Genomic DNA, 21,055 nt, shown 5'->3' with positions numbered 1-21,055 from the left:
CCATGTTATGGAGAAAGAAGCCGAGGCAGGAGGCAGTGAGCAATTGGACCAGGTTTATCTGTCGATTTCCCAGTGGCAAGTCCAATGTTCTTTCCACAGCTCCCAGCCACATTTGTCTGAATAACATTTCTTTGTATCCAAAGTCAGTTATCAGAGCTAGAATTAAAAAATCATATTGTGCTACCCTTAGTTCATAATCTACCAGTGTAAAGACTATTTCTTTATTTTCTGGAACTTACAGAGACTTTGTGTAATATGAAAAAACAATGCAAGACTTTTTTTCCTTAGAAGTTTATTTGTAATAACATTTCTTTATGATTTTTATCACAGCTATTAAGTATAACATCACACTTGATGCAGATAGATATTCATCCAGAGTAACCTCCAGAGGTTTATTTAAAGAAAATAATGAAAGGTGCTTGCAGAAGAATATGGTAGTAAATCAAGCACAGAGTTGCTCTGAGTACATCATTCTTATACAGGTGAGGCCTCATGGTCACAAAAGTTCTAAAATGGAAATTTGTGTTAGAAAATGCTTGCCCTCCTAATTATTTCCTTTCTTGTCTAATTCTATGAACAGGAAGCATATTTCCTTTATCTTTATACTTATGGTCACATTTTATTATTATATAAATTAGTGGCATTAAATTTTATTTGGGATTATTACTAAAAGGGTTAAAAATAAGATTCTTAAAGAAATTAAAGACAGTACTTTCTTTAATGTTCAATATTGCAAATTTACAGTGGACAAAAAATTTTATTTTCATATTTTCCCATTGGGGAAAATTTTATTCATTTTAAACTACTGAAATTCCAATTCTAATTGTGTTTCCACTATTGATAGGAGAACGATGGTAAGTTAAAGATTACATGTTCTAATCTTGTGCCATAATTAATATAGTTCTCAGGGTTCTTGAAAAACTCCCAGGTAGGAAAAATGCTTCTCAGGAGAAAATTTCCAAGAGGAAATTTATTTTATATATTTTATGAAACATCTCCCCTTAGCAACTACATAATGACATTTGAAAGCGTGATTTACTCAGGAACCCACTTTAGAAAGAACTGCTTAAGTATTCTATCCTAAACACAGTTCTCAGAGGTTAAGGCACCTAAGAATTGCCAAGGAAACTCATATTAAATCCACATTCTGGGTTCCCAACACCATAAATTGGGTTTGAAGGGGCAAAGATTATGCTGATTTAAGGGACATGCCGGCTATTCCCAATGTGGATGGATGGTATAGAGATCACACTTCAAGAAAAGCCAAGCATGATATTTGGGAAGACATCAACTTCATGGTTAGATGAATGAAGTGCAGTCGACTTGTTTAAGTTATTATTTCATTTTAAAGTTTCTTGTCTTTGAAGGCCTGGATTTTGTTGTTGCTGTTGAAATCCTAATTATACAGATTTTTTAAAGAAAACAAAAGCTGACTTCCATTCTCTCCTATCTGGTATCAACTAGTGATTCAAATTATACATGTAATCCATTGTGGGGAGATGAAGACAGCCAAGCTGTTTTTCTTGAAGAAAAAAAAAAAGACCTATTTACTGTTTGACATCAATACCACATGAGACCACCCAATATACCAAGCCTGCTGCTGACTGAGGAAGCTCAGAGTCAAGCTGTCCTCGTATCAGGATCCCAGAAAGGACTCAAAGACTTGAGAATAAGTCCTGCTGGTGAAATGCACTCAACGACAATGAACATACTGTGTCTGGGGAGAAGGGAAATTAGATTCTTAGGATTGTTTTCATTTGTATACACATAATTCTTTCTTGACAAGAACTGGAAAAGATTTGTAAGAGGATTGCTAGATGAGTTTTGCAACTGTTTTGGCATTTTACATGTTTCATCAGACAAGAAGCCTCAAAACTGGAAGGGACCCAAGCCTCCTGTAATGCTGCAAATCCTCTACTCTGTATACAGAAGCAAAGCAGAGTGTGTGTACAAGGCTGACTTTAATAAGTATCCAGTCACATGTACATCATCTTCATGTACAAGCAACAACAGAGTTCCTAAAAGTCAGCTCGGGCCAGAGGCTAAAGAGCTTGACTTTGGACATAGGAATCTTTATCTGGTTTTATAGAGAAGGCTTAGATTCTGACCAAGGAAGGAAGTATTCTTGCCCCCTCCTTAATAGCCATCTATGAGCTGGGTCATAATAAGCCCTTCCAGAGGTTTGATCTGGATACCTGGGGACTCTTTAGTCTTGAAAATAAGAATGAGAAGGACATAGACATCAGCTCAAAAGCAAGGTACTGATTTAGAAGTCATTGGAAGATTTTCATGTTATAATGACTTATGCATATATAATGAGATTATTGATGAATTCAACTAAGAATTGCTGCTTTAGATTTTTACTGTAATCAAGAATCTTTAGGTTTCCTAGTAGTATGGAGGCTGACAGCAGAAGTAGGATGGAAAAGAGGAAGCAGAACCTGATCATTCAAAACAAGCATATGCTATACTACATAATCAAGTGCTGATTCTTAATCGTAAACACATTTGAAGTCATTTTCTTGTTTTAAACCTGCTGTGCCTTAACATGCTGACTCTGTGGTGTGTGTGTGTTCTGTGATAGAAACCCTCTGATGTTGTAAATTCTTTGGATCTGCGTGTGGATATCAGTCTAGAAAATGCTGGCACTAGCCCTGCCCTGGAAGCCTATTCTGACACAGTCAAGGTCTTCAGTGTAAGTGCCACATGCCCTTTCTCCATTGAGATTGACTAACAAAGGTTCACAGTCACTGCAGTAGTGTTTAAAAATACCCAGGACAAAGTCTTAATGTCTTAATTTTCTAAAAAAAAATGCTTCAAGTTATATATATACAAACACACACACATAGATATACATATATACCTTTTTTTTTCAGATCCCTTTCTATAAAGATTGTGGTGACGATGGACTTTGCATCTCTGATCTGGTTCTAGATGTCCAACAACTACCAGCTGTTCAGTATGTTCTATTTTAACGCTCAGTATAAAATGTGTAAATGAAAGACACAGTTGATTGTTTCATTCAAATCAATGTTTATAGAGGTTGCTTTTTTTTTACCAAAAAAAAAAATTCACACTAGTAAAGACTAAATTATAATTTCTATCATTCACAAAAGAATAGAGCATAAGAAATACAAAATTCTTGGTATTTGGATAGTTGTCCCTGCCATGTAATTAAAAGCAACAACAAAAAAAGTCTCGTAGCATTTACCTATGCATAGTAGCACTTTTATGTGAAGATAATTTATTATTATTAAGCAATTTTCTCACTTTCCAAATAGAGTTTATTTCTTAAATGTATGAAGTTTATGAATATTTGTCTTTTTTATTTTTAATGCCTTTTTTTCTTTTTCTTTTTCTTCTCTTGATTTTTAATAGAGAACAATCCTTTATTGTCAACAATCAAAATAAAAGGTTAACATTTTCAGTAACACTGAAAAACAAAAAGGAAAGTGCCTACAACACTGGAATTGTTGCTAATTTTTCAGAAAACTTGTTTTTTGCTTCATTCTCCATGCCGGTATGTGAGGACACCCTGAGCACTGTGTTTCGCACTTGCTTTAACTGTCTTCCTTGTACTCAAACCTCCCGCATCCTCTAAATAGTCTAAAGAAGCCCTGTTCCCCTGGGCGTGATCAGTCCTGAACTATGGCTTCTAACTGGTTAAGCCACAGGAGAGCTGTCTGGCTCTATATCTAGAGCCAATTCTGCTTTGCAGCTCCGGTCACTTTTTCCTTTACCCCGACACTTGGCAACAGTAGCCAGACACTCCTGTAACTCTTCCCGAGCCATCTGTGTGATGAGATTGCTGTGGTCCTGCACAGATGTCCTGCACTTGCTGTGAGGCATCTGAGACGCATGGCTTAGCCAGGGCTTTGCAACCCCAGGTCCTGTTACTGCCAACATGATGCATTCCAGCAAAGCCAGGCAATCAAGTGGACCTGATCACTAAACCAGGACTGCCTTGACCATGAGGGCCCCTTGGTCCCTCCTCTGCCCTTAAGCCATGCAAAGCAAAGAAGGAAAAGCTGTTTTCCGAGGGAGCTACTTGATTAAAGGTTTAAAAAATGGTTCATCCAATTTAAAGTTAATGTGAACTCACAATAGATTTAGAGTTCTTAGCTTATTCTGACCTTAGCATTTAATGTTCTGTGCCAAATAGCAACATTTTACTTTAAAAACAAAATGAAATAAGGAAAAATTTAAAAAGAATATTTGATGGATTAAAAACATGGATAAATAACAACAAATATTTTTCTCTTGAAAATATAAATTTCAAAAATATTAAGAGAATGATATGACTAAAGATATCTGAATATTGGATTAAAGCCTTTTGTGCTTCCAAAATATAATAACTGATTTCCTTCTTAGAGGGAAAATCCAACTTTTAATCTATTCTTTGCTTTGTCCAGATATATCTTAGAGTTAGCAGTAAAAATAGTATATTAGTTAATTGCACAGTATAAGGTTTTCAAGTCTTTAGTGACAATAATCTGTATGAATGTAAACCAATCTTACTGCTAAAATGTACCTGTACATTTTTCAATATGTATGTACACACACACACATTATCAAGTAATTGATTGTTGTTATTCCCCTGGTCTTGTTCAGGCTGATGGTACAGAAGTAACATGTGAAGTTGGTTCATCTCAGAAGTTTCTTTCCTGTGATGTGGGCTACCCTGCTTTGAAGAGGGAACAACAGGTACAACTTGCATGTCATCCTCAAATCCATTCCAGGCATACCTCAGCATTCATGTCAATTCACCAACATAACATCTTCTTTATTAGATATTATCATTTGATAAGCATCACAAAATAACCAGGATTCATGCTTAGAAAAGTTTCTTAATAGCTGATTTTTTCTTTAAATTATTAATAAATGAGAGATTTTTCTACATGTAAAAATACACACACTATATCAAAAGTGCTTTTTGTCTGAATATGTTGATCAATATAGGTCAAAGCATTGAAGTCAGAGTCACAGAGATCACCTGGTGTTTAAAAACAAGTTTCATGTTTGCCCAAAGATTTGCAATTCAGACAAGTATATGAGGCTGGATTACTTCTATGTCAGTTGAAATTTAAGCTCTCCCAATTCTAAAGTAAGCAGGTTAAAGCAAGGTCAACTAAAAATATTCTACAAATGTAAAAGCTTAAGGTGTATAAAATTCAGAATCAAACTGGAATGAGTTTACTTTATGAGGAACATTTTTTTCCTGTGTATAAAGCATCATAGATTGATCAATTTTAATTTTGTGTGTAGGTGACTTTTACTATTAACTTCGACTTTGACCTTCAAAACCTTCGGAATCAGGCATCTATAAGTTTCCAAGCCTTAAGGTAAAACATAATGAATTGAAGATGAATGGTTTTTAGGATAGTTCTTTTTGAGTGATTTCTTCATGTTTGTTCCAATAGTGAAAGCCAGGAAGCAAACAATGCAGATAACTCAGTCAACCTCAAAATTCCTCTCCTGTATGATGCTGAAATTCACTTAACCAGGTACGTAAGAGTATATGGGTAGATAGCCTGTTGTCATTGGCACCCCCTGGTTTTTAACACACTTGGCTCATGACTAGAGAAGCTATCTGTATGCTCAGTCTTAACTAAAGAATTAGTTATGAGACATAGTTTCCCCCTTGTCAACTAAAACAGAAGTCCATAGACAAATTGGTGCCTAGGAAAACTTTAAGTGATTCTTTGGGTTTATTGACTCAGAGCAGCACAGGAAGGCAGAGGACAAAGCTTTTGCCACATGCCATAGAGAAACTCCCCTGCAGGCCCTCAGAGGGAGTACAAACCTTACCAAGGCATTGAAACAGACTCTTAAGGGCCCTGAGAGCTGCCAGAAGTTTCTTCTCGCTGCCTACTTCCTAATTTGCTCATGAGAAGTCAAGTTATATCCCTGCTTCTGAACACTGAAGCCCCCAAACCTATGCTTTGTACTTGGGAAGTCACAACAAATTCAGAAATGGAAACTAGGCCAAGTCCAGCTTCTGAGTGGAAAATTCCTTTTTTTTTTTTTTTTTTTTTAATGTGTGTGTTGGTGTTGGGGATTGAACCCAGGGCCTTGCGCATGCGAGGCAAACACTCTACCAAAGGAGCTATATCCCCAGCCCATGAATGGAAAATTCCTGACAAAAGAGATTAGGGTTTTCTTCCAACCAGGAGGAAATGAGGGATTTTCCAAAGGAAGCCATTCATGAAGAAATGCTTTTGTTCCTTTTCTTGCCTTCCCAAAGCAAGAAAACTTGAGAGCAGTGGTTAAAAGTTATAACTATCTTGAATTGTTCAGAGGAACAGCTGTCTTTGAAAGTGAGTAATATACAAATCTCACAGGTAAAAATAGGTTGACAGCACTTTAACTCACTCAGAAGTGAGTCTGGTTCACAGAACAGATCATCTGAGGTCAGTGTTTTAGAGGCCTGAGCCAGAGGGATGCCCACCTCTAAGCCTGCAATCAGACTTCTCTGCCCAGTGAAGCACAGACCAAGTGACCCAGGAAAAACACGAGGCAGTGTTTCCCCAAGAAGTCCAGTGACAACAGTTTCTCTAGCTCATCACCCCAGCCCCTAAAAGCATGGAATATGCAGATTATCTAATAAATCACTAAGCAAAAACAAAAAGGAAAATACGTCATCCTGTCTGGAGCTTGAGATGCATGAGCAAAGATGAAAAGAATGCTTCTGTATCAAGTGAATCGCGAATACACATGAGTGGAGACTAAATTCAGTCCAAGTCATCCATCCCTGAAGAATTAATCAATAATGACAAATTTCAAAGACTCACAGTTCTTAAAATAAGATATTGAAGACAAATGCAGCCACAGAGATCAGTATTGGCACATTGTCTGAATATTTTTCTTCTCCCCTACATTGATTCTTTCTTCTACATACTTATTGTTAATAAAGACTTTTGGTCATTCCATTCTACCCATAGCCAATTTTTTTTCAGATATTTTAACATGAAATAAATATAACATTGAAATGGGACTTCACTTTTACTAATTGACAGCTATGTATTTTTATGTTGGTGATTCGGATTCCATTACATCCCAATAAATGTATAGCTAAAAGCTTAATGTGGAGAATTATAAAGAACAAAAGTTAAAGTGGATCCTAATCCTACAACACAAAAAAAATTATCCAGATGTTTTCTAGAAATAAAAACATTAAATGTCTATAGAAAAATCTAAATATTACAGGAAGATATACAATGAAATATGAAGTACACCTTCCCTCTCTCCTCAGTGGCACTCTGTAGGAGACTCACAGGTGTAATTTGGAAGAGCTCCTAGGTAGAGTTTGTTTATCTACATTCCAGTAGATAGCAACCACTCTAATACTGTTTAAATATATAGTTATATTTTATAAATATGATGGATGAAAATAGGTGGTGATATTAGAATTATTTTTGGAACAAGATCCCTCTGAGCATAGCTAAATGCTGCTATAAATATATTAATCAACATTTAAGTAACTTAGGAAAAACAAGTAACGAATGGGCACGTGTAAGATCTCTTTAAAATTCAAAAAGCTGAGCATATTAATCAATTTATAAATTGGCCCTGTTTAGGAGCTCACACAAACATCTTCAAAAAGGCAAAGAGAATAATCTATATACACATAGCCAGCCTTTCTGTTTCAAATCCTTGTCACTTTTCCCATTTTCCATGTAAGGCTCACCAATCATTGTTTCCCCTCATATATATAAACCTTGACAAATACCACATCTATTTAAATCTTCCTATGACATATTTTCCTTCTGAGATTTTTGGAAAAGTGTTTTCTAAGGCATAAAAAAGAGAAACACAAAGTTTCAGTAGAGAAACTAAAAAAAAAAAAAATTCTGTCTCAGAAAATATCCAGCCCAATTTTTTTTTTTTTAGAAAATGGAATCAACATCCTATAATTAAGATAAACTATCCATTGGAAACAAAAGGAGAGGATCTGCATAGTGCTTTCCAGACTCCTTCTCCTGCCACCTGCTCCTTCATATTCTGCAACCTGAAGAAGTTGCCCTGGCTGGAAGCCAGCCTTAGAGACCCAGAAATAAGCACGAAGATGGGAGATGTCAAGTTTCATTCCAGTCTGAGTGCTCCCCTGGGTTTCCTCTGACCTAGACTCCACTATGCTTGCAGCTGTTAGTTGGCAATCCTAAGCAAAAAAAATCAAGATCAGTCCAATATCTCTAGTCTAGTCTAATAAAATCTCTGGGTCATCCATCTTGAAAGTGATTCCACTACTGGTGAAAACTGATTTGATCCACCCCAATTTAGACCTGAACCATTAGAGTTGGCTTGGAACTAGAGATGAATAGGAAGAAGAATTAATAAAGAAAATTTATGTCCTGTTTCATAGGCTCCCAGTAACGAATAATGCAGGAGCTAATACCCAATACCCCATTACTGTATTCCTGCCATCCAGATGAAAAAACCCTGGCTTATAAATACATTCATGCAATCAACAAGGATGATACTAACATATATTAACATAACTGTCAACAGTCACCTTAAGAACAGTTCAAGGATCCATTCTAAAGTAAAACTGTACTTACTTTAGAAACTTGACAAGTGATAAGCATGTAACAGAATCTCAGCAGAAAGACAATGAAGAGACTTTTTTTTTTAAAAAAAAAGAATTTGTTTTAGTCTTAGAAATACACATTGGACCATAATATCATAAGCATTTATTATCATTAATACTTTTAGAAATTTTATTATAATTGTAATTGTATGGTATGTATGGATTACAGAGTGATAATTCAACACATGTATATAATATGCAATGATAAAATCATGAGTGATTGACATTTCTACATCCTTCAATTTTTTAAAGTTTTTTATTGACATGAAATAATTATACCTGTATTTATGGGGTATAGTATATTTCAATACACATATGCTTTGTGCACTTATCAAGTCAGGCTAATTATCATTTTTTCATCCTTATCATTACTTAGTTTTGGAGGTTTTAAGCTCGTTTTTTCTAGTTATTCATAAAACATATAATAGTCATTGTAGACAATAGCCACCCCACTGTGCTGCAGAACACTAGAACTTGTTCCTTCTCTCTGCTGTGTTTTAGTGCCCTTTATCCAACCTCCTTCTATTCTCTCCCACCTCAGATTTTCCCAGCCTCCAGTCAGACATAGAAAGACAAGGTCCCCATGTTCTAGCTCATATGTGGAAGCAAAAGCAATCAATCTGAATGTGGAATAATCATTTTACTGCTTTTGTAACTAAAAGTAAACTGTTTTACTTGTAATATAAGCTACAAAAAAACTTAAATATGATGCTTCAAGACAATATCAAAACTAAAAATACTGACTTTATAAATGTTATTCAATAGATCCACCAACATAAATTTTTATGAAGTTTACTCAGATGTGAATGTTCCTTCTATCGTGCACAATTTTGAAGATATTGGTCCAAAATTCATCTTTTCTCTTAAGGTTGGTAAGCCTATCATAAGGTTGGTAAATCAGGAAAAGGCATGGGGTGGCGGGGATGAGTCTTGGAAGAGAAGAAAAGGAAATGACGTTGAAATACCCCCCTGGTTCTCAAACTTGAGCATGCATTAGGTTTACCTGGAGGGTTTGTTAAAACAGGCTTCATTCCCAGAATTTCTGAGTCAGTAAGTCTGGGGGTGGCCTAAAAATGTGTATTTTTGACAAGTTCCCAGGTGATTCTGATGCTGTTAGTCCAGGTTGTATATACTTTGAGAGCTACTGGGATAAACAACAGATATGTAAACAAGTCTTTGTGTTTAGTTATATGAAGTGGGTAAGAGATAATGATATATCTTCAAGGCAAATATTCAATGGAAATCAATAGGATATTACTGTGGCAAACATCCTCATAATAGAATGATGTTGCCAGCTTATTCTTGGAGACCACTTCTGTTTTAGAAGCTTACAAGTATGGGTTTTGTACAGTCATACCTGGTAGTATCTAAAAACATTTTTGAGTTAAATTGTAATGTTTATGAACAAGCAATTATATTCTAAAGACTATGATCAGTCTTATGAAAAGAAATTAAATTGTGAAAAAAATGGCTTTCATAATAGTGTTATTACATGGGAGAAATTTTGGAAAGTAGAAAAGCATCCATCCTCCATCCTGAGTCAGTACCATTTTATTTTTTGTACATTTCCTTCTAGTCTATGACATGGCTGCAACTATCAAGTTTTGTGACTTCAAAAACAATCTATAAAAGAATCTTGATTTGTTATACAGATACTGGAATTTATAAAATATGGATGGTATTCGGTAGCCATGTTTTGTTGGAAATTTAATCAGTTCATAGTAAAAATAAAATAGCATTCATAGTGTACTGAGTATCAGCCATAGTATTGTTTTAAATATACACGTTACCATGTTTAATTTCCAGATAATTATGAGATTGGTACTGTTATTATTCCTAGGGATTTTATTTTTTAAATTATAGAACCAATAAGACATAAGCACTGTCCACCTAGAACAGAAACCCCACCGATGAGAACAGACGGTATACCACCGCATGCCCATGGTGTTTCTGATTATCTTTATTTCACATATGAGAAAACTGTAGCATAAGGAGCTTCCTTACCGGAAATTCTGCTACTCTGTTGCAGTTGCTTACTATATTATAGTTGTCCTCCATCAACACAGAGATTATTGATAATTTCCCTTGTGTACATGAATCATGTCATGACAGGAGTGTTTTCTTCCCTATGTAGGTAACAACAGGAAGTATTCCAGTGAGCATGGCATCTGTAATCATTCATATCCCTCAGTACACCAAAGAAAAGAATCCATTGATGTACCTGACTGGGGTGCACGTAGACCGGGTAAGGACCACAACATAGCCTATAAAAATGTGCACTTTTAAGATGGAAATAACCCAGGAGTTCTGGGCAGCTGTCTGACATTTTGTAGATGAGAAACAAAGAATAACCTCTCTGTATCCCAGGGGCCAATTACTTAGCAGTTAATTTCATAAAGATAGCTCTCTAACATTAGTGGGTTTTTTTCTGAAAGTTTCTCGGTGGTTCTCCCGTGTAGCCTGGGCCAAGAGGCACTGCTCTAGCAAAACACCTTGACGTTGGCTCTCTTTGGACCAGGCACTTAGCTGGTTTTACAGTTTTGTTCTTCCTACACTGTGCATGGGAGACTATAGGACCTAAAAATCTAAAATGTTCCACAGACAAGAACCCTGAATTAAATCATTTGCAATATATTTATATTCCAAATTTATCTCATCACTTATGACCTATGTATTACCCCATTTGGCAGTACTACAACCAAATACCTAAGGCTAGGTAGCTTTTATAAAGAGAAGAGATTTATTGAACCTACAGTTCTGGAGACTCAAGGGTATGATACCAGCATCATTCGAGAACCTCATGGTGAATGCTAGGAGGCAGAGAGAGGGGTGGGGAGAACATAGTCAAACAGGAAACTAGACAGGGACTGGAGTTCCACAATTGCTTCTGAGGACACAACCCCATTTAGGGCCTCCTGCTGGGTCCCAACTCCTAAAGGTGCTGTCCTCAATGAACACTGCTACCCTGGGGATCAAGTTAATTACATGAACTTTGGGGGACAAACCACCTCTAAACCAGAGCAGGCTATAAGAACCTAGACCACCTCATCAAGTCACCTCAGAGGATTTGGATACTGTGGTTTTACTTTAGTGGCCACCAGAAGTTCGGCCAGGTAAGCACAGCTGCAAGGAGCCTAACCACCCTCCCCAGCAGGACATCCCAACATGTTGAAAGGAACATCATCAACCATTTTGCTTCCTAAATCTGATTTGGTGTTCTTCCTTGTAGGCTGGTGACATCAGCTGTAAAGCAGAAATAAATCCTCTCAAACTAGGACAGACTTCTTCATCTGTGTCCTTCAAGAGTGAAAATTTCCGGCACACTAAAGAGTTGGTGAGGACAGGGACCCCAGGGGAGTTTGCTGCAGTGATTCAGTGTTTGCTTTGCCTGGCATCTCGGCACCTCCCTTCTCCACCAGTTCATATCTTAGATCATCCTCATTTTGCCTTCAGTGGCTTGCGAGAGTAGGGGTTTAGACAGTACATTCTCAAAGAGAGGTTATTGGAATTATTAATTAGGCCATTACTTACAGAATGCACATCCAGGGCTCCTGACATCAAAAGGACACTTGTGACCATTGTGTCTCTGTGCGGCACACTTTGGGAAAGTTGCAAAGAGCTGCAAGAGTTGGGTGTGTCCTCTATAGGTGGTGTCCTTGATCCCTTTCCACATAGTCACTGATGTCTTTCATTGAGCTTCTTCTAAGTTTGCTACCCTCTTTGTTTTTCAGAACTTCATCTTCTACTCCCAACCTATGCCTTTATCTTTTGGAAAGAGATTAGTCTAGCATTGTGCTTGGCATATATTAAGCATTCAAATAAGCAAACATTTAGTGAACAATAAACCCTGAACAAACCACATCTCTCCAGTCTGAATAATATTGAAATTCTCCTGGTTTTCTTTATTGCAGTTGTTTTATTTTGTGAAGGATGGAAAATAAGGGAGAATGAAATTTTGTCTCTTAATGAGCACTAGACCACATACAGATTTGTGTGTGTTGTTACTTAAATGCCATTGCTACCTTTTGACCTCTGACATATACCAATATGTCATAACTGTTTATGGGTGTGTGTGTATGTGTGTATGTGTATGTGTGTGTGTATGTGTGTGTGTGTGTGTGTGTGTGTGTGTGTGTTTGGTACTGAGGATAGAGCCCAGGGCCTCCTGCATGCTCGTCAAGTGGTCTACCACACAGCTACATCCCCAGACCCCTCATAATTGTTTTTTTTTTTTAATGTTTTAAGGTAGTTTGAGATTCACAGCAAAACTAATTGAAATCTACTGAACTTTCCTATATGCCCCATCCCCACATTCTCATGGCCTCCTCCACCATTGAAATCCAGAACCCAAGTGGTATATTTGTTACAATTAGTGAACCTACACTGACTCATCATTATCACCCCAAATCCATATTCCACATCAGGGTTCACTACTGCCATTGTCAAAATCCATAGTGTGGATTTTGACAGATGTATAATGACATGTATTCATGATTATAGTGTCATACAGAGAAGTTTCACTACCAAAAAAAAAAAAAATCCTCTGAGCTCTGTATTCTTCCCTCTCTCTCAAACCTTGACAATCATTGATTCTTTCAAATTAAAAAACTTCAATTCTTTCCAAATTTAAAAATCGAATAAATTCATTTTCATTATTAGGATTAATGCCTAAATTATAGTAAAATTTGTTTATGTTCAATAATTTACTTAGCTAGTACATTATTGATAAACAAGTTGGATTTGTTGTTGTTGTTGTTGTCATTGTCATTGTTTTTACTCTCAGATCTAGTGGTACAATAGACAGGGTTGGTGTACTTTAAATCCACACACTTTTTCTTATCTCCTGAGGCTATCTGTATAAATAGGAAATGGCTGGACACAAAGGGTATGCAATTTTTACATTTTGAGACCTAGTTAAAAAAAATCCCTTGAAGAAGAGTTCCAAGTACTAATAACTCATGAGATTGTTTATTTCCCTAGATCCTTCCCAGCACTGGGTTTCATCTATCTTTGTATAATTTTGGCATTTATTCTTTTTTTCACCTGTATTAACACTCTCTTTTCTTTTGCTATTGACTCCAACCTGAAAGAACTGCAGAACTGCCTCCTGTAGTAATGTCACCTGCTGGCTGAAAGACCTTCACATGAAAGGAGAATATTTCATTAACGTGTCTACCAGAATTTGGAACAGGACTTTTGCAGCAGTAAGTATCAATATTACCCATTGGGTTCATAAATAACAAGGAAACATAGGCTTCATTATCAAGGAGCTATTAGGTTGATTCAGGTTTATGATAGCCACTTTACTCTGAGAGGAAGTAAGGTCCCATACCTTGCCAGTGCTCCCCCAATCTGGCTGTGCCTCAGAATGATCTGGGAGCTCATGCAATGTTCTGCTTCATGGACTCCATGCCTACCTATGATACCTACAGGAATGAGGTCTTGTTGCCCTGGGTAAAGATAACATGTGCATTGTCTCCTTCCTCATGTGTTCCTACATTTCCATCTTCCCAGTCTCCTTCACCACACCCATATCAAGATGCATGAGACCCTGTCTGTCTCCTTGAACCCTTAACTATTTGGTCTTAAATCATTCATAGATGAATCCAGCATAAAGGTCTGTCTTCCCATATGAGAGCAGGTAATATCTGCTATCCTATTTGACTCTTCCTCTGGTAAGAGAGCCCAATGACCACACAACTTTTTAAGTCATTTCAATCTCCAAGAAAAATTCAAAGAATGTGCCCAATGTCAGTGTCATTTTCCCCTAAGGCAGGTATGAGTCTACTTAGCAGTGTTCCAGCATGGTTTGGGGTAGCCAAAATTTCAATGTAGCATTAAAATATAAGTATGAACAGGCTTCCTTAAATCTGACTGCTGGAGTATCTAGCCATTCCTTTTGCCAACCATGGCCCTGATTGAGTTGACAAAATATAAATTAGTATGAAACCTCCTGGGGCCTGTGTGGGTCTCACTGTACTTTTTTTTTTTTTAACAAATAAATCAGTTCCCAAAGTGCTTCCAACCAGACTCCACTCTCTGTTTTTTCACCCTGTCATGGACTCTTCAATAATCCCCACTTCCTGATGTGGAGTTTTGTGTAAAAGATCAGACAACTGAGCTCTTCTAACTTGTGTCTGGAATCAAATATAAGCAAATATTTTCATACAGAGACATAATATAAAAAGGAATACTGAAATGTTAGGGAAAATACAGAGTTGGGGAGTGGGGAAATGAGGAGTTTGGTTTTCTTTTTGCTTGCTCTTATGTGTTTTCTTGTTATCTGCATTTGCTTCAAAGCCCTTGGGGAAGTTCTAAGTCCCCTGAGATGCAACATAAGCTGTTAGCTGCACCACCTTCTAGCTGGGGCAGTTTGATGCTCAGTTTACCAGTAGGTCCTTGGCTCCTTGGATTTGAGGAACAGATGTTTCAAAGCAAACCTTGCCAACTGGGAAGGAAAAGTGGCTTTTGGATATCCAAATGCAGTCACGCCAGTACTGTAAAAAGTGTTTGGTTTTTCTTGAGTTTGTTTAAAGCTACACCATTTTAACTATGAGGTTTTGTTTTGTTTTGTTTAAGTACCTTCCCAACAGTTTTCAGAAACAGTAGTTTCACTTCTGGGAGCAAATTTCTTAGAAAGTATATTATTTATTCTTCTGCAACATGGTTATGACGGCTGAACTGAGAAAATACCCTGGAGAGGTATTCTATGTCAATTCCCACTCGTATCCCTCTTTCATGAAAGGTCAAATGTTTATTCTGTACCCTGTTTTCAGCTATTTCAACAGCAAAGTGGATGTCTCTCAGGCCACCTGAGAGATCCAGTCTGAAATGTAGACCTCATTTCCTCTATTAGAGCACATTAACGCACTGCCTTCTCTTGCCACCTTTTTTTCCTGATGTAGTGCAAGTCAACTTTACATGTCAAGTAATTTGTCATGAAGTGGTTGCTCAGGCTTCCAAGCTGATGGGAGCACAGGCCGCCATTGTAAGAAAAGGCCTTAATGCTTGCTGGCAGGTGTGCTGCTTCCCTTTCCCAGATGTGCAAGTGTGCCTGCTTATAGTTGTTACTCTTCCAGGAAATTGTGTTCCTGTAAGAGGGGCCTGCTTTGAAAACGCAGATGTCTCAGAGTTGCAAGAAAAATTATTTCTGCTTCACAGCGACTATTCAACTAGCATTCACGTAACTGCTACTTTTTTTTAAAACGTAAACTATTATCAATACTCAATATTTCCCCTATAACATATGTTTAAGAGACCAGTGATCAGGATTAACTTCTGATGCAATCTTCCATCTTGAGAAAATTAAGAAGAACCAAAGACCGAGCCAGTGGAAAGGAAATAAATTGCTCACTTTTTGGAATTATGTTCCCTCTTTCTGGCTCCTAGAGATAGTTTAACAAATTACCTCATGGAGTATGTTGAATCTTGTGCCCTAGTAACCAGAAAAACTGAGTCCTAGTAGCCAGAGCATGTGAAAACAGCTCTAAAATCTGAGCATTGTACTCTATTTCATATGAAGTGTCATGCCCAAATTTTGCAGTATAGTGAGAACACATCAATAACATTTCTAATGAAGAATAAATTTTTGTTTGACTAGATTGGAGAATGAATATAAAGTTATTTCATATAAGGAGGTTTCTAGTAACTTGAGCATAAAATATATGTCCTTCCTATATGCCTACCTAATATCTAGTATTGTTTGATAGAAACACTTAGATTACGAAACCTGAAATTGTTCCTTACGTTATGTAATATGCCAAAAGATCAAGTTATCTGCTGCTGACATGCATGGTTAAGTTCAAGTGTACTTTGAGACAGCATTATTTTACAGGTGCACCCAAAAGGAAAATTCTCTTCTCTTATAAATGTTGGCTTTTCATTCCATTATGTGACTTGCTCAGGTACATACATAAAAAGACTATTTGTAATTTTCTCTCATGTCCCAAGTTTCATTAAATTTTTATTAATTTTCATTAACTTTATTTCTTGACATATTAAAAACATGTATTGTAAATCCTGGCTTTTCAACCATTTTCACGTTCAAATCACATAGGGAGATGTTTTAACTGGCTTCTGTCTGGTCCTACCCACCATGATTGGGTTTAATTTGTGGTGGCAAGGCCCAATCAACCAACATTTGCAAAGTTGCCCACCAACTCCTAATGAGCAATCCCATTACATAAGGCCCATTCAAGCACACAAACATTCTTGAGTCTTCATAATTGACATTCGCTCTTGTCACTTTCTACCGGCAAATAAACAAATAATAAACATGCCAAGTTTTCTGCATTTACTGCTGTTAGGATAAAATATTTTCCTTTTTCTATCTTACAGTCGACTTTCCAGACAGTACAGCTGACAGCAGCTGCAGAAATTGACACCCATAACCCTCAGATATATGTGATCGAAGAAAACACTGTCACGGTAAGCACCGCACCCCTCCCCATGGTTGGCAACCTATTTCTAAAAGTGCAGAATATTCATTCTTCTTATCCATGTGCATATGGAGGTATCTTACTGAAACTCTGAGTCTGATGATTATTATGTTGAGCTTTAGAAAAGGTGTTGGCTAAATTTCAGAGATATACATTTCCTCCTCCAGGCGCCCATGTTGGCAAGGCTGGGTTTCCTAGAAGTGATGATCCACAGAAAGGCACAAATGGGTGCTCATCTTATTTGGGATATCACGCTATCCTTTCTCTATGCCCACATCAGCAATACCAGTTTTCCTTTCTCCTATGTTTACACAAAACCATCTAGACCTTAGGTCATATAATCCAAGTCATGCTTATTAAATCATAAATTGTATTTTGGAATACTTCTTATAGAGAACTGTTGAAACATAGCTACTAAATAAGGTATTTATTAGAAGACTTTTTAAAATAGTATTTAATACAACCAGACACTGTCACTGTGTGGCATGTCCATTCATAGTCTTACATTCTAGAAAACTATAAATGTTCCCCTTGATAAAAATGATTCTTCAGAGAAATGCATTTCCACAGAAAACAAAGGTTCTCTGTTCCAAGAGCTGGCATGGATAACTCTCCTCTGCACTGAAACTCTGGTTAGCATATGCCATTTTTAGATATAGTAAGATTTTTATGTTCAGCTAATCTTCTGGCAGAACCCTGAGCATTTTCTTCCCAAAGCTTTTGTTAGGAGTTGGAAGCCAGATCACAACTTTGCCCCCAAGGCAGCTGGATGGCTGGCCTGGGTCCATTGCTTCAGCCCACAGACTGGTGAAAAAACCAATGGCCCGTGAACTCTGGGCCTCTCAATGCCTGAGATAGAGCTCACAACACTGCTGTGGCACTCTTGTCCCAGGGGAAATGATTCCACACAATAGAGGATGCTTTTTGCCACTGACTTAGGAACTTCAGTGAAAGTCCACACCTTCTTTTCAGAGGCCAGGCATGGAAAATTAGAAACAGAGCCAAAGGAAATGCAGACTTCAGATTCAGACTGCTATGAACTTAGCTTAGGGGGAAAGTACTATAGATTTTTCTTAAAAGCTCACTTTAGAAAAATGCAATGTTCAAACAATATGTAAAACTCTGCTGAAGTCTTTGTGTTTTAGAAAGCAGACTTAAGCATATTAATTGAAAGTTCAAATTAACAACTTTTATGAACGTATTAGTTTCCCCTTTCTTGGTTTCCCCCCAGCAGCACTAATAAGTAACAGAGATCAACTTTTACATGTGTCTACGAAAGTTTTCTTGAATCCAAACAATAATGGGATAATTTTGGAATAATGTTTTAAGCCCAAATAATAAATCAACACATCCCTCTAGGTAAATAAGTGACTATTATATTTATTTAAATCCCAGGCCACATAAAAATCCAAAACGCACAGCTTTGCACTCATGAATCAATAGAGATCCATGGGCCCCAGGTTAGGGAACTATGGAATAGAGAAGTAGGCATATGACTGTGATTATGCTGTGTACTATATGAATTTTTAGGTACTTTATTCATAAATTTGTGAAAATAAAAACCCTGATTTTAGCTTTTGAAGACACAAATGAGGAGAAATACAGTCACCAAGGCCAGTTTCCAGTTTAGCCCAACCCCTAAGTTGCATGACAAGGAGCAGCTAGCTCATCTGCCACCTTAACTTAATATTATGATGTAAATAGATAATACCCCTTTATTTTGCTCTAAAACATAGCTAAGGATATTTGTGAAGGAAATTGCTGATTCTATCATCCATTAAAAAAATTAAAAGGAAGTAGAATATGAAGTGTTACAATAAAACTCTTAGGACAGCTGTTCCCATGTAGTATGACAAAGATTGCCAGGAAAATGGTCATAAAGAGTCATAAATGCCCTCAAGGACAATTTCATCACTGCAAGGTCACCTTGAGCCCTGAGGTATTATATCTTGTCTTCCAACAACTGACACCAACCTTGACTGAGATTTAAGAGAAATCAATTAGTTTAAAAACCTGATGCCAACTTCTTGTTGTTGAATCAGGAAAGCTCAATGGATCGTTCTCTGACTCCCTGGCCCAAGGCTGCTTTCAGTTGGTGGGAATGAAAACTAAATGAAACTGAAATTCTGGTTTCATAAATCATTAAGAGATCTGAGATTGTCATGTATTATGCAACCATAAAATACTGAAGCAATCAAAAAAGAGAAACTAGAATAATTTGGATTTTGCAGATTTTTCTCTAAAAACTGTCTACACACTGCTTGAGGAATGTCATCATGTCACTTCTAAAGCTGAGGACCTTCATTTATAGGATTACAGAATTGAACTAGACCATCTCCCTGTTTTCAATGCTAAAATTGGATACTCAATTGTGAACATGTATTTACAGATCCCACTTATGATAACAAAACCTGACGAGAAAGCTGAAGTACCCACAGGAGTTATAGTAGGAAGTATAATTGCCGGAATCCTTTTGCTGTTGGCCCTGGTTGCTGTTTTGTGGAAGGTAAAAAATAAATAAATAAATAAATAAAAATAAATCATATGTTAAAATACAGGACTCTTAAAGCTTTCTGTCTTCAATTTCCTTACAAAATAGCAACTTTAAGCATTATATGGCACTGCCTCTGTCATGGGGAAAAGAAATGCAAGGCTGTTTACAGTTTCTCACTCGGTCTTTGAAAAATCTGATCTTATTTTTTTTTTTAACTTCCATTCATTCAGGGTGCTGAAATTTTGTTCAGCTTCAATAAGTCTACTCTGAGAAATTTAACTTTATACTTCAATTGAACTGTCAAGAACTAAATTTCCTCACTAAAGGGGTGGGAGATACCAGATCAGCAATACGCTTTCTACACTTTCACTCTCCAGAGCCTTGGGGACTCCCAGAGGTGCCTCAGAGGAAGTGGGCAGCTTAGGGGCCAAAGGTACCATGCCAAATAAACCATGGGTGGAAAAATTATTTTTTTACTTATGCATGTTCATTGGGTACAGTGTGATGTTACTATATGGGATATTCATGGTATAATATTCAAGTCAGGATAATGATCATACCCAAGGAATGGTAACATTTTTATGTTGTCGCCTTTACAGCTTGGCTTCTTCAAAAGAAAATATGAAAAAATGGCCAAAAATCCAGATGAGATTGATGAGACCACAGAACTCAACAGCTGAACCACTCAGCAGATGCTTCTGTAGTGGGAACTGGCGGCATCCCAGCTGGGGTTTTCTGTGATGGTGAATGGGGTTCTTCTTAAGTCCGAGTTTCTTAATATGTAATAGGTAAACTAGCTTGATATTTGAAGAGAAACTGCTGGTCAGTTTGAAAGGAAGAAATTGTGGGTGGGGGCTTGGGATATAAAGGGTAAAAAACTTATTTTCTATGGGGAAGAAAAAAGCAATCTTTAAACTGGCTGGTCCAGGGTTTACATTCTGATGTGTATTATGTCACAAAGATGATGAAATGCTTCCAGGCATGATAAGTCTTAAATAAATTCTAATATTTTCTCAGAATTTGGGGGGTGGGGAATGCTATCTTTAAAATGATTGATTTAAATAGCAACCCTAAAAATGGAAGTACCCAGTATATATATTATATATAATTATATATTATACAAAGATTATATCATATATAATAATTATATATTATCTATATATCACGTAATTTTGTATATTATTATATAATGTATAATACTGTATAATATATTATACATATTATATATAATATATATTATATTAGGTACTTCCATGTGTGTACGTGTGTGTGTGTGTGTGTGTGTGTGTGTGAAATTATCATGTTAACAAGAGGGCAAAAAAGCTAACATGTTTTTTTTCAATTTATGCTGCTCATCCAAAGTTGCCAGAGAAGATACTTTTAAGTGATAATTTTATTTGTATAAACTCGGTAAATTATGCCATTGGTTCTTTCCAGTCTCAGACTCCAGCTGCCTCTTCAGAATCCTATCTCACTTTAATTGTCAAAACATGGCTGAGTAACTAAAAGCTTAGAATATACCTCCTACAAAGAAAA

The 21,055-nt window shown here is 36.8% G+C and overlaps 1 protein-coding gene across 1 annotated transcript in view; it reads left to right on the top strand.

The window, feature by feature from the left end:
• Positions 1-20,604, top strand: part of Itga2 (integrin subunit alpha 2) — a 96,327-nt gene extending 75,723 nt beyond the window's left edge. The window contains exons 17-30 of the mRNA XM_027954420.2: positions 331-482; positions 2,585-2,695; positions 2,877-2,959; positions 3,379-3,520; positions 4,612-4,704; positions 5,266-5,342; positions 5,421-5,504; positions 9,353-9,455; positions 10,722-10,832; positions 11,817-11,921; positions 13,678-13,791; positions 16,925-17,014; positions 19,415-19,531; positions 20,119-20,604. Of these exons, the coding sequence (XP_027810221.2) occupies positions 331-482; positions 2,585-2,695; positions 2,877-2,959; positions 3,379-3,520; positions 4,612-4,704; positions 5,266-5,342; positions 5,421-5,504; positions 9,353-9,455; positions 10,722-10,832; positions 11,817-11,921; positions 13,678-13,791; positions 16,925-17,014; positions 19,415-19,531; positions 20,119-20,199 (1,463 nt within the window). The 3' untranslated portion in view covers positions 20,200-20,604. The remainder of the gene's footprint in view (positions 1-330; positions 483-2,584; positions 2,696-2,876; positions 2,960-3,378; positions 3,521-4,611; positions 4,705-5,265; positions 5,343-5,420; positions 5,505-9,352; positions 9,456-10,721; positions 10,833-11,816; positions 11,922-13,677; positions 13,792-16,924; positions 17,015-19,414; positions 19,532-20,118) is intronic.
• The last annotated feature ends 451 nt before the right edge of the window (positions 20,605-21,055 follow it).

Source organism: Marmota flaviventris, chromosome 5 (genome assembly GCF_047511675.1).
Source record: "Marmota flaviventris isolate mMarFla1 chromosome 5, mMarFla1.hap1, whole genome shotgun sequence".
Classification (NCBI taxonomy): Eukaryota; Metazoa; Chordata; class Mammalia; order Rodentia; family Sciuridae; genus Marmota; species Marmota flaviventris.
Note: the sequence above shows the minus strand (reverse complement) of the source record. Positions and strands in the feature narration are given on the sequence as shown.